Below are 14,701 nucleotides of genomic sequence, written 5' to 3' on the forward strand. Positions count from 1 at the left end.
AGTGGATGGAAACTCTTTCTCTCTGTCCCTCCTCTCTGTAAATCTGCCTTTCCAATAAAAAAAATAAATCTGGGAAAAAAAGAGAAAAATGTGTTTACAGAGAGCGGGAGATATAGATAGATATGGAGATAGAGATAAAGAGAGAGAGAAATAGGAAGAAAGAGAGAGGTAGAGGTAGAGGTAGAGATAAAGATAGAGATGAACCATTCACTGGTTCGCTGCCCAAGAAGCCAGCAACAGCTAGGGCTGAGCTAGGACAAATCTAGTAGCCAGGAGCTTCATTCAGACATCCCATGCAGTGGCAGAGCCATAAATCCTTAGGTCAGCTTTCACTGCTTTCCTAGACCATTAGTAGGGAGATGGATTGGAAATGGAGCAGCTGGAACATGAGCCAGTACTCATATGGAATGCTGGCATCACAGGAGGTGCTTTATTCACCACACAACACTGACCCCCTGTAAATGGAATTTTTGAGTCATAGGAATACATATATTTAAGGATTTCTAAACCAAGAAGAGCATTAGAAATACTCTACCAGTCTCACCTTTCACCCCCCAGTAATCCCTGCCTCCTGGTATTCATACCCTTTTGTAGGTGCCTCCCACATTATACCAAGGTTGATCTACATGACCCAAAGAATTTGGTGGAAGTTGATACCATTACTGAAATTGTAAACAAAATAAAACAAAAACCACTGTAAATTCCATCTTGCTCTCTTTTAGTCTCCTGGTTCACCAGCTCACAGGAGGAATCAGAATCACGAACACCACCACAAATGTGTACAGAAGCAGATTTTCCGGTCCTAGTCAAGCCTTGGATGAATGTAACTCAATTGACACCTTGACCACACTCCTTTGAGAAACTCTGAGTTGGAAATACCCAGTTAAGCAATTCCAAACTCCTGGCCCACAGAAACTGTAAAATATCAAATGTTCACAGTTTTAAATTACTATGTTCTGGAGGTAATTTGCTACATTGTAACAACAAACTAATGTCAACATAGAATGAATGCTAGTTTAGTTTGTTTTCTCACATCTTTATCAACATTGGACATTTCCAGGTTTTATATCTTGCTAATAAGGAGAAAAAAACTACCACACTGTTTACAGTTGTTTTATCTCTGGTGAGGCTGAACTTCTGATATTTCTCCCTTAACTTTGCTTCTGTCACATATTTCTTGTTACATCCTTTGTCCCTTTTCTATTGAAATTTTTTGCCTCTTTCTATTGCTGTGCCAGCCTCCTTAGATACTGGTAATATGACCCAATTCTCAGATGTTCATATTCCGGCTATTTTCCCCACTTGTGGTAGTTGCTTCTTTATTTAGTTTCAATAATTTTAGATTTATTAGCTCTTAAATTTTATACACTGAAATCTTTTCCTATAGGATTTTTTTGTTTGCTTGTTTGTAAAATGTCAACCATCACTACACTGAGTTAGATATTGTAATTCATGATTTTTTTCTATCTTATAGTTCTATATTGAAGTATAACTCTCTATCAGAAATTATTGAACAGTATGGATGAATGTAATTTCATCACTTTTTGCAATTGAACAGAGAAATAGTTCATGTTAAAAAAATCAGAAATTATCAAAGTAAAATAATATAACAAAAAAACACTAAATGTATTAAAGATGATTAATTACTCTTATCAATATTAGCTTCAAATTATGGATTAGCTATTATTGACCAGAATCTGTGCCAAATAGTCAAAATGAAAATGTTAACATACCCATTTTACATAAAATATAAAGCATAGAAAAGTTAAGTAACTTGCATAAGAACACACAGCTAATAGGCATGGGAGTCTATAACAGTTACTATTATCCTAATGCAGTAAATCTGTCTTTTTCAAAAGTAAGTGGCATGATACAGTTGCAACTAATTGTGAAATTATCCTCTATTTTATCCTTAACAGGATGGAAATAGTTTTGGGCATAAGTAAATATAGAACAATTCAAGATTTCTAAAGCAGTAAAACAACAAAATGTGTCATTTATTAACAATTTTTCTCCATGAATCTAGAATAACACCAGTGAAAATATCAATGATCACATTTAGGAATGAAGATATAAGTTTCCTAAAATAATTTGTGTTTGAAATGTAAAAGTCCACATTTTCTACTTAGCAGTAGTGCTGCTGGAATAATTAGAAAATTATGTACTAACAGAAAAAGAGAGGTAAAAATAAAGACTAAATAGAAAGGGATATTTGGGTTACTAAGTTTTGGGAGGCACAATTAAATCTTGATTCTACTCTACTCTTCTATAAATATATCTATTGGTGATAAAAGTGAAACTTTTAGAATGAGGAATTATGTTCCTGGGTAACATAAGTGAATTCTGCACAGGCATATCTCAGAACCAAGTCATTATGTCAAAACACAGTTTACACAGCTGAAGAGAGTTTTTTGGTACAGTCTCAAAATTCTACTTAATCTTTATCAGCATATGCAAATTTGCATATTTCATTCTTTCTGTGACTCTTAAGCTATCTACCTAGAGCCTCACTCTGGATTATATTTATGACAGAAAATCATAGTAATGAAATGAGGGCAATTCTCAGAGTGAAATTAAATAAAAGTAATTTTTAAATACTTTAATGTTTGATGACTGTATCAAAGCTTCTGCTTATGAGTAGATAGCAATTTTTCATCCTGGATGTCAAAAAATAACTACTCAAGCGTGTGCTCTTATGCCAGTTACTTTTAAAGATTGATTTGTTTATTGGAAAGGCAGAGTTACACAAAGAAAAGCTGAGATGCTCCACATGTCTGCAACATTCAGGACTGAGCCACACAAAAGCAAGAGCTTCATCCAGGTCTCCCACCAGGTGGACGGCCTGCATGATTGGACCATCTTCCTCTGCTTTTCCCAAGCCACTAACACGGGAGCTGGATAAAAAATGGAGCAGCCAAGATACAAACCATACCCATATGGGTGCCAGCATCATAAACAGTGGCTTAACATGCTCCACCACAACGCAGATCCCTTCTTATGATAAATGCTTACATTTGAATTACATCAGACTCTTGAACTTCCTAAAAAATATTCAGGATATCATATAACAGCAAATAGAACAGCAAAACTCTTCCATTAAAGTAGAGTAATAAACGTACCCGATTTTTTAAAGTCCAATAATGAGTTAGAAGCTACATAGCAATTAAACAGGAAATTTTTGATAAAAATAATTAGTAAAATGATTTGAATATTAGAAGACTGCAGTAGCTAATAAGATTTGAAGAAAAATGAATAGTAGCTCTAGGGAGCACCCACTACTCTCAGGCCTGGGAAACAACACTCAAGGGATCAGCCTTGATCTAAGGCCATTAACTAGTTCACAGTAGCAAGGTCAAAACCATGGATCATTAGATGTCAGGGAAATCACTGACAGGCCACAATACTGGGACTTACAATAAATCTGCCTTTGTAGTGCCAGGGAGAGTTCACATCAACCCTACCTGGTGATACTTCACTGAAAAAAAACCACCTGATGTCTGAATGTGTCCCACTGAAACTCATATGTTGAAATATAATTGCCAGTGTGGCAATATGAAGGTGATGCCTATAACAGGATATTGACATTCACAAGGATGGCAGCAGCCTTCTGCAAAAGTGCCCAAGGCAGGTTTCCTGCAGTAAAGGATAGGTTTGCCGCTAAGAGGCAATACACTCATAACTGGTACATTACATGTAACAGCTTGCATTATGTCTCAAAAGAGTATGCAACCCTTTCCTTGTTACTTGTCAATATGATCTTACTTGTGAATATGAGTCTTTGCAGATGTGATCAATTCATTATAAGGTAATAAAAAGGGATTCTAATCCAATATTATTGATGTCCTTATAAAGACAGGCACAAGTGACAAAGACACATGCAGAAAAGAGAAAACTGCGTGAAAAGGTAGGCTCAGAAAGGGAAACAGCCATGTGGGGACAAAGGCAGCAGCTAGTCCCAGGGATTGCCTGGGAATTCCAGAATATGGAACAAGCAGGGAAAAATGCTCCAGAGATTTGGATGGAGCCCAGTGTGGCCAGCATTTTTGTTAAAAACTTTGAGCTTCTAGAACTCTGGGAAACTAACTTGCTGTTGTTTTAAGCTGCCCAATTAATGGCCTGTGTTATGATAATCTTGGGAAACTAATATGTCATGAAGTTCCAATCCTCTGGATAACTTATTTTTCAGGCATATTGGTTTTGAAGGAAAAACAGTATCAAATCATTAAGAATAAAATTAGTGGCTCATAAAGCTCTTGCCTTAGGAAAAAAAGATGCAGCCATCAGTTCCAAATACCCTCTTCTGAGATTCATCTCCTTTACTCCACACAGAAATAGTTGTTAACATTTGAAATAATCATTTTCCTTATAGCCTGCCCACTCTACCTAGGATTCTGCCACCATCTTCACAACTATCTCAAAGCAGCAGCTTCCATTAAGACAATTGGTCTGCTACCCAGTGTGAGGTGTGTGTGTGTGTGTGTGTGTGTGTGAGGTGTGTGTGTGTGAGGTGTGTGTGTGTGGATGTGTGTGAGGTGTGTGTGTGTGAGGTGTGTGTGTGTGTGAGGTGTGTGTGTGTGAGGTGTGTGTGTGTGAGGTGTGTGTGTGTGTGTGTGAGGTGTGTGTGTGTGTGTGTGAGGTGTGCGTGTGAGGTGTGTGTGTGAGGTGTGTGTGTGAGGGGTGTGTGTGTGTGTGTGTGTGAGGTGTGTGTGAGGTGTGTGTGTGTATGGATGTATGAGGTTTGTGTGAGGCGTGTGTGTGTGTGAGGTGTGTGTGTGTGAGGCGTGTGTGTGGGTGGGTGGATGTGTGTGAGGTGTGTGTGTGTGTATGTGTGTGAGGTGTGTGTGTGAGTGAGGTGTGTGTGTGTGAGGTGTGTGTGTGTGAGGTGTGTGTGTGTGCGGTGTGTGTGTGCAAGGTGTGTGTGTGTGTGCGAGGTGTGTGTGTGTGTGTGTGAGTGCGAAGTGTGTGTGTGTGAGGTGTGTGTGTGTGTGTGTGTGTGTCCATAGAAATAGTGACAGTGTAATAAGGTAGGTATTTGGTACAGCGATTGAGAAGCTGTTAGAGCTGCCTGCACCCATATCGGAACGCTTGGCTTGGAGCCCAGGATGCACACTCAGTTTAAACTTTCTGCTAGCATACACTGCGGAAAGCATCGTATCTTGCTTATTTATCTTTTGATTTTATCTAATGTTGACAAAAATAAGTCATATTGAATTTTGTAATTCATAACTAGGAAGCTGTCACTAAGTGCTCCTGGCTACATGGACAGTAGTGTGTGCTTAGATCTAGGATACACAGGCATTTGAGAAGCTGCCTCATCCATAAAATAAGAAAGGAACATTTGTCCAACATGCAAAGAAAAGTTCACCACAGACATACAATATAAAATCATGATTAGAATGTGACAGACTGAGTCAGATTCCCAGATACATGTGTTCAGACTCTACCTCTTTAACAACAAAAATTCTGAGCCTCATACTATCTAACTGCTTTAAATCACATTGTCATATTAATCCTCACAGCTGTCTAAGATGATCTATTTTTTTAATTTTTGTTTTATTTGAAAGGCCGATCTATAGAGAGAGCGAGAGACAAGCAGAAATCTTCCATCTGCTCAGTCTCCAAATGGCTACAATGGCCAGCACTGAACTGATCTGAAGCCAGGAGTCAGGAACTTCTTGTGGGTCTCTCACATGATTGCAGGGGCTCAAGGACTTGAGTCATCTTCCATTGCTTTCCTATGCCCTAAGCAGGAAGCTGGATGGAAAGTTGAGAAGCTGGGACTAGAACCAGTACTGTTATCATCTTCACATATGAGGAAACTGAGGTTGAGAGGAGTCAATCATTTGTTCAGTTCATACCTACTAAAAAGGATAGGAATGCAAACCCGAGAAGTCAGACATTATAACCAGAAAAGCAGACCCTCAGCCACAACACTGCATTATCTGTTGGTTAAAATCTATTTTAGCAGTTGCCAGTGAGTGTCAGGTGTTACAGTGTATACTTGAGTGGATAAATGGGATATAATTAAAATCAACCCAGGAGAAAAGGAAAGGGCAGTATTTCGACATCATGCAGACTTTCCAGGGCTGGTTGGGTCCTAAGAAGGAGAAGACAAACCCAACACCAGTCTCAGTTTGATGCGGGACTATACTTGAAGTGGACAACAGATTTCTAGAGCAGAATTAATGCTGCGAACTGAAGATATACCAAGTATTACCTTCAGTGACCATGAGAATGCCAAGCCATAAAGCACCACAGCTGCATCAATACTTACCAGGCCTGTCAGAATAAAGAGAAAAATCATTCAGTTGTAACTAATCCAGAAGTAATAGAGATTATATACAATATTTCTAGACAGGTTATTAAAATGCTTGTTTCAACTATACTCTTTATTTTCAGAGAGATAGATGAAAGATCGAGCATGTAAAGACACAACACTTATAAAAAGATTAAAAATAAATTCTGGGGCATTAAAACTGAGATGAACAACACGGGGGCAGGCCTTAGAGTGCAGCTGGTCTGGCTGTAGCTTGGAACGTCTGCTTCCCAGATCAGGGGACCTGGAACAGCTTCCTAGTATTGTACCTGGAAGGCAGAGGAACATGGCTCAAACGCTTGAAATCTCTGCCTTCTACGTAAGTGGAGTTCTGGGTTTCTGACTTTATCCTGACAACATCGAGCTACTGTGGGTACGTGGGGTGTAAACAAACAGAAGAACTCTAGATCTTTCTGTTTCTTTCTGCGTCTGAAATAAATTTAAAAATTTAAAACTTTTCAAAAATACAGGAAAACAACACTACACACACACACACACACACACACACACACACACACATCTTTACTGATCATGACTAATGGCAGATTAGGTAATGTTGAAAATAATTTTAGTGAATTTGACAAGATATCAATAGGAACTACTTACAAAAAAAGTCAAAGAGAAAAATACGGGAAAATATTTTTAAAAATCAATGAGATGGAAGAAAACATACAGCTGAATTTCTCAATCTTTAGAATCTGAAGAGACGAAGCAGGAAACATCCTGGAAGAAAAGTTTTGCAAGGGAACCCACAGATTCAGGAAGGAAGCCAAGAAATTCCAGGCTCAAAAAAATGGAAAAAAAATGAGATCAAGGCACATGATGCTACAATAGCTTAAAATCGGTGATGAAGGAAAAAACTTAAAGGCAGAGAGAAAAGAGACATTATTCATGAATATAAGAAAAATGAAATAAGGCCAACAGAAAATCTGTTGGCAGAAGTTCAAATAAGGAAACAACTTTTTTTTCTAAATAAAGATTTATGTATTTGTATTTGTAAAGCAGATTTTTAAAGAGAGGGAGAAACAAAGAGATCTTCCATGTGTTGATTCAGTATCCTATATGATGGCAATGGCCAAAGCTGAGCTGGTTCAAAGCTGGGAGCCAGGAGCTTCTTCTGGTTCTTGCATGTGTTTGCAGGGACCTAAGAACGTGGGCCATCTTCCACTGCTTTCCCAGGTCGTAAGCAAAGAGCTGAATCAGCAAGTGGAGCAGCTGAAGGATTCAAACCACTGCCAATATGAGTCTCTGGCTCAGCACGGTAGAGGATATGCTCGTTGTGCCACCAAAACAGCTCAAAGAAAACACCTTTTAAACATCAAAAGGGGCAGAGGTATTGTGGTGCATCAGGTTAAAATGCTACTTGGCATGCCTGCATTCAATATCAGAGTGCCATTTTGAATTCTATTTCATTTCCTATCCAGCATCCTGTGCATGTGCCTAGGCATGCAGCAATTCATGGCTCAAGAACTGTTACACATGTAGAAGATCCAGATGGATTTCCCAGCTCTTGGCTTCAGACTAATCCTGTCTTGGCTGCTGCAGGCCTACAGGCATTTTGAGAATATACTAATAAGTGGAAGATTCCTGCTCTCTCTTTCTGCATCTCCCCCTGCCCTTCAAATAAATAAGCTAATAAGTGTTTTAACAAACTAAAAAGTGAAAATAATCCATTAACGCAGAATCTTTTCCCAAGGAAAACTCCGCACAAATTAAAGCAAAATAAATATTTCAGATTAGGCTGAAAGAATTGGACACATGCAACCTATGCCATAAGCGCTGTTAATGGGAATCCTTCAAGCAGAATATGACAGCAGATGAAATATAGAGAGCTTTTGAGATGGCAACTACATGGAATAACAAAACTAACTGATACTTATGCCCCTTTAAAATATAATTTAAAACAAAAAATAGTAACACTGGAGATAATGTGGAACAATAAAATGTGTGATTGAAGTAACATAAATAACAATAGGAAATGGAAAAAAGAATCATATACTGTTTGTCAAATGATATCAATTTAAAGTAGACTGATAGATTGAAGGTCTATAGACACCGAAATATGAATCATAACTATTATGTAACCATTACATAACAAAGTTATGACTAGCAAGCCAAAAGGTAGATAAAATAGATTATGCTAAGTTAAAATTTTATAACCACCAAAATAGTTACTTAAATAACAAAAGAGCTAAAACTTGCAAGCCAAAAACTGGACAAAATTCTTTAAAAAATAATCTGAAAAAAAAGAGTAAAAAGGGGGAAAAGATCACAAACAGAAAATAAATAACATGTTGGTAGATTTGAATGCATTTGTAGGAGTAACTGCATCACATACAAATATATAAACACCCTATATGGAAAGCAAACATTAACTTAAAAAGACTAGATTGTATAAAGAGTTAAAAAAAAAATCTATCCACCTGCTACCCATGAGAAAACAAATTTAGGTATAAAGACACAAATGAATGCTGGAGGATGGGATGGCCTGATGTGTGAGATGCTGGTGTCACAAGTCAGAACATCTGGGTTTGAGTCCCAGCTCTGGCTCCAGCTCCTGATCCCGCACCCTGCTCTCGTACCTGAGAAAGCAGTGGAGGATGCCCAGGTCCTCGGGCCCTGCACCCATGTGACAGACATGACTGAAGTTCCTGACTGCAGTCTGGCCCAGACCTGGTTGTTGCAGCCATTTGGAGAGCAAGCCAGCAGATTAACGCTCTTTTTCTCACTCTTCCTTCTCTTTTGTCGCTATAACTTTGACTTCCAAATAAATAAATAACCCTTTAAACAAAATATACCGTATGTAGTTCGTAACCCTAAAATTTCCATTTAAAAAAACATTTTTATCTGGAAAACTGATGAACAGACAGAAGATTCAAGACAGGATAAGTGAAAGGGAGAGAGAAGATTAAATAATCCTTTGCATTAATGTAACTTGCTTTTATTGGGAAACAAAGTCTACTACACAGGTTAGAGGTAAGATAGCAGAAAATTCTCACTAACCTCAAAGTGATACTCTTCTTTCCAGAAGTCAGTGTGGATCAAGATATTTAGAGCTTCTCTCTCTTCTAGATACTTACATTCTCTTTTTTCCCCAATTTACAAAATTATTTATTAACTCATAATTAACAACTCCATATTTGCACAATATTTTTATATTTATATAATGAGACATGTTCCACTTTTGAATGTTATAAAAGTTTCTTTGTTGAATAAATCTGTTAGAAATTTCATCTTAATTTTTTAGGAGGAAGCTTGAGCCTGTAACTTGAGTACCTGACTGCCAGAATAGACAACTGTAGACAGTATGTGGCAATGCAGCTGAGACTCGCCACTTCTACATCAAGGAGCCTGGGAAGACAGCCCACAGCCACTTCAGCAGCTGGACTGATACTCCACGGTAACACAGAACAAAAAAACTGGAATAGGGAGAGGAGGTAGACTAGAAAATTCCATCTAACAACATTGGAATTATCCTGAAATCAGAGACTGTCTTAGAAAACAAAAGTTAGAATGGGTAATGATCTGTTACAGAAAGCAGAACACTGAGAAAAATCTGTAGAATAATAAAAGGAGGCTTCAAAAACAATTGAGTTCTACATATTAAAAAAAAAAAAGTTAGATGGTCTCCTATTTTCCTGAGTAGCAAAAGTACCTGCATGATTTAAATTTTTGTGATAATCTTATTTCTCCATAAACAACAGAAAATATTCATGTGATAGCAAGTTTTGGAGTTTCTTCTTTTTCTTCCTAAGTAGCATAACATGATTTTAACAAAAGCTATGAATCAAGACATAGCCTTTTATATGTTAAAAATAATAGAACTAGCACTTAAAGTAGCAACCTGACAACTCACAAAGAAAATTGTAAACATATCATGCCTTATTAGTTCAGCTATGTCTTATTTGCTGTCAATCAACTTATTCCATGCAGCAAGTGTTCACACATATTTTTCCTTTTTATATTTTTTTCTGTTACGTGACTCTGACCATCTGTGAGGGAAAATCAAACCAGCAATGCCATTACCAAGTGGCCTGCACCATTTCCAAAATAGTTTAAAATGCTTCTTTTCAAAAAAATACTTTGGTTTCTTACAAATAAACCAAATGAATCAATTGGTTTTCAAGCCACCATTTAATATTGATATTGTTTCTTTCTTAACGAACGGCTATGCAGGAGCTGACTTCCAGTGTCAAAGAAAAAAATACCCATGCTGAGTGGTTGTCGTCTACGGCCACACCGCCCTGAACGCGCCTGATCTCGAAAAATATCCATGCAGAGGCCAGATTATGGAGAATAAAAATTGCAAGTGCACCAATTTTGTTGCCCTGTGCAGTTTTAAAATTTTTTTAATTAGTTATGAATATTCAGAAATAGATGAAAGGGGAGAGAAAGGGAGGAATCCCTATACCTACAAAACTGTAAAATGAAAAATAATAAAAATAAATTTTAAAGGAAATAGATGGCATAAAAATTGTATAATGATAGCTTTTCTTAAAAAAAAAAAAAAGAAAAATAGGACAGGCAGCACTAAGGCATAAATTCTGTCACAATGCACTCAGCCAGGAACTGAGTGATGACTGCTCTGGCTGAGACACATGTTCTCCAGTTCATTATATTCACTGCCAACCCTCCCATCAGTCCTCACACTAGCCCTACCCCACTTCCTGCTTTTCTATTTCTTGTCTGGCCTGCAAAGACATTTCTTAATTTATACTTCTACATGCAGAATATGTGCTTCTCACCTCTCTTTAGGCAGTACATTTCCTCAATCAGAATCAATTGAGTAAAACTCAGGACTGAGTTTTCTTTCTTAAAATGATCCAGACTGAGTATTTCAGTGGTGGCCAAGATGCCAGTTAGGACTGCTACATCCCGTAAAGGAATGCATGAATTCAATGTCTTTCGCTCAAGCCTCTTCCCATGCAGAGGCTGGGAGGCCTCAGTGATGGCCGAAGTCATTGGATGCTTGCCAATCACATGGGAGATCTGGATTTGGTTCCTGGTTCCTGGCTTCAGCCTGCACAATTCCTGAACATTGGGAGCATTGGGGATTGAACCAGTAGAGTGTATGCTCTCTTTCAATCTCCATCCAAATCTAAAATAGATATTTTTTTTAAAGATCCATAAAAGAAATTTCAGAATCACAGAATCCTGCCAAATATGTTTTTCTGTTGTTTTGCTTTTGCTGGAAATAAAGTGATAATTAACATTTGCCAGATAAAGCTAAACCATATTCTCCTTAAAGGACACCTTTAAATATAGGCAGCAAGTGCCGTTCCGTATCAGCAGCAGGTGAAAGCAGTATTCACACATTAGCTAATAACATCAAAACATCAACTTCAAACAGAAGTAAATTCACAGATACGGATTTTTGAATGAAAATCAACTCTATTCTTATTACGTTAATAATCACAGGCCTGGCCTTGTGGAACATTGGGTTGAGCCACTTCCTGAAAAGACAGTGTCCCATGTTGGCTCATTTCCTGAGTGCTCTGTTTCCAATCCTCCCATATACTAACACACCTGGAAGGGCGGTAGGTGATTGCCAATGCACTTGAACTTCTGCCACCACACTCGAGTGGGAGTGAATAAGCAAATGGAATATCCTTCTCAAAGTTTTTCACTCTCTAATTATGCTTGTGAAAACCTGATACTAATTCAGAAAGCCCCAACTGCAATTCATACAATTCATCCCCAGGCAAAACTATTATCCAAGTGAAAGATAAGATCAGCTTTATAATTAATATCAGTATATTAGTTGCCAATTTTATATCACTTACACTTTGAAACTCTGTGTTAGCATTTCATATATAAATATGATCACAACAACTTATACAACATGAGGAACTGGTTGTTATCCATAAAGTTGCACTGGATTATAGACCATACACAAGAAAATGACAATTTGATGACATCTCAACATATTTCCATCAACACATTACAGCAATCCTCTTTCTCATCTGTAAGGAGCATAATTTTAGCTTTGATACTGACAGTCTTAAACTCCAGCAATTTTGTTTTATAACTTCTACAAGTAAGAGTTGAAATATGAATTCTCTCAGTATCTCAGAAGAATGTGTTGTAGTATCAAATTATTTAGTGATTTCTTTTCAAAGATTATTTAGTTGCCAGGCAGGGCTTCAGAGAGCGGGAAAGACAGAGAGAACTCTTCCATCTGCTTGTTCACTCCTCAAATGGTTGCAATTGCGGAGGCTGGGCCAGGGTAGAACCAGGAGCCAGCAGGTTCATCAAGGTCTCCCAGGTGGATGGCTCAGGGCCAAGCAACTGGACCATCTTGTGTTGCTCTCCCAGGCACAATAGCAGGGAGCTGGATTGGCAGTAGAAAAGCCTGGACTCAAACTGGCACCCACATAGAGTGTTGGCATCAGAGGTGACACCCTGCTATGCCATGATGCCAGTCCTTGAATATTATTTTAACACAACTGTATGAAAACATTGATGAGTAAATTGATCAGTGATAAATCAGACTGTTTCAAGTTGTAATCAATGAGACTAAAATACTTAATTCCATTTTCCATCTCCAAGTTACCCCAAATAAATTATATGATATACTTCCAAACTAACTGAAAAGGTACTGAGCTAAAAGTCAGACACTCTGTTTTGGTGCTTTTTTCAGTTACTACCTACCATTTTGGCTTTAACCAGCTCAGTGTACCTCCCTGTAGCCAATATTTTTAAAACATTGATTCATTTGTTCATTTATCCATCCATCCATCCACCTATTCACTCCTATAGAGCAACACAGAGGGAGGGAGACAAAGAGATGATTCACTCCAAAATACCTATCGCCACTCGGAGCCAGCCAGGTCAAAATCAGGAGGCACAAGTTGCATCTGAGCCTTCCATTTGGGTAGTAGGGATCCAAGCATTCAGGGCACCACATGTTTCCTCCTAGGATGCACGAGCAGGAAGTGGCTTTTGAAGTAACACAGCTGGACAAGACCCTGCTCTCCGTGATGGGATGCAGGCACCGGAAGTGGGACAGAAATGCACAGTGCTGCAATGCCTGTCTCTGTTTCACAATATCAAATATCTGCTCCTTCCTTTTCTTAGTGCTCTGATCACTGTAGTTCATTGTTTCCCAAAGTGATGTCTGCAAATGCACGCATTCACATTGATTTCTGTTCATATAATTGCAATCATTTTCAAAACGTGTTCATGCAGAACTCTGGTGTGAGGGGGTTGGGGAGATGTTCAGAATGAAACCCTAACTAAAAGGGTCTAAGGATCCATATTGTTTTCAAACACTCATTTCAACATTCCCAGTATTGCTTTGCATTCCTTTACGGAAAGTGGATGCAGGAAAAACACTAATATTCATTGAGCCAGTTTGGACTGCCTTTCCCTGCTCTCTGAGACTGGAGAAACACTTTGTTTTAAGAAAGCACAGTACCTGATACTTCTTATGGTCAACCTTTGATGCTTCTGTCAAAACTCAGAGGCAGCTGGAAAACTAATATTTAACATCCTGTTACACTTAATTTAATTCCTTTGCCCTACTTTTTAAAGGTTTTTAATATTAATGAATACAGGACTTGTTAATGTATACATGATTAGCTTTATCACATTTTTGATTTGTTGCTCTAAGACTAATTTCAGAAAAAAAAAAAAAAGATGTTCATTTTAGAAGTAGATGCCAGGTGCCCAGCACAGTAGCTTAGTAGCTAAAGTCCTCGCCTTGCCCACACCGGGATCCTGTGTGGGGCCGGTTCATGTCCCATTGGCTCTGCTTTCCATCTAGCTCCCTGCTTGTGGCCTGGGAAAACAGTTGAGGACAGCCCAAGACATTGGGACCCTGCACCCGCGTGGGAGACCCAGAAGAGGATCCTGGCTTCTGGCTTCAGATCAACACATCTCCAGCCATTGCAGCCACTTGATAGGTGAATCAGCAGACAGAAGATCTTCCTCTCTCTCTTCTCCTCTCTGTGTATCTGACTTCCCAATAAAAAGAAAGAAGTAGGTGCCCAAAGTTCCTAATTTACCATGATATCTTTTTCTAAATTGCCCTCTTCATCCTTATATTTAATCAAGTTTTACTATTTCTCTTAGATCTAGGGAGGAGGCAAAAATTTCTATAGTATTATTATACATTACTTTTGTTCTCCAAAGCCTTTAAATGTCCTGTTTAGGCAATTAATTGTTTATTTTCATTTCATTTGCAAAACAGAAAGAGAGAAGTAGGGAGAGATCTTCCATTCACCAGATGGATTCCCCAATGCCAACAACAGCCAGACCCAAGCAAGCCAAAGGCACCAGGAATTCAGCCCAGGATTCCCTTGAGTTGAGTCATCAAGAAAGAGAAACTTTACAAGAAATAACATTTCCACATAATTAAAAATAAATTTTATTTTCTTCCTTATT

General features: G+C 38.2%; 1 protein-coding gene across 1 annotated transcript in view; it reads right to left on the reverse strand.

Moving 5' to 3' along the window:
• DCDC1 (doublecortin domain containing 1) overlaps positions 1 to 14,701 on the reverse strand; it is a 333,646-nt gene that overhangs the window by 154,809 nt on the left and 164,136 nt on the right. The window contains 2 exon segments of the mRNA XM_040980267.1: positions 4,266 to 4,319; positions 13,677 to 13,679. Coding sequence (XP_040836201.1) covers positions 4,266 to 4,319; positions 13,677 to 13,679 — 57 coding nt within the window.

Source organism: Ochotona curzoniae, unplaced genomic scaffold (assembly GCF_017591425.1).
Source record: "Ochotona curzoniae isolate NIBS_2020 unplaced genomic scaffold, NIBS_Ocur_1.0 contig_3432, whole genome shotgun sequence".
Lineage (NCBI taxonomy): Eukaryota > Metazoa > Chordata > Mammalia > Lagomorpha > Ochotonidae > Ochotona > Ochotona curzoniae.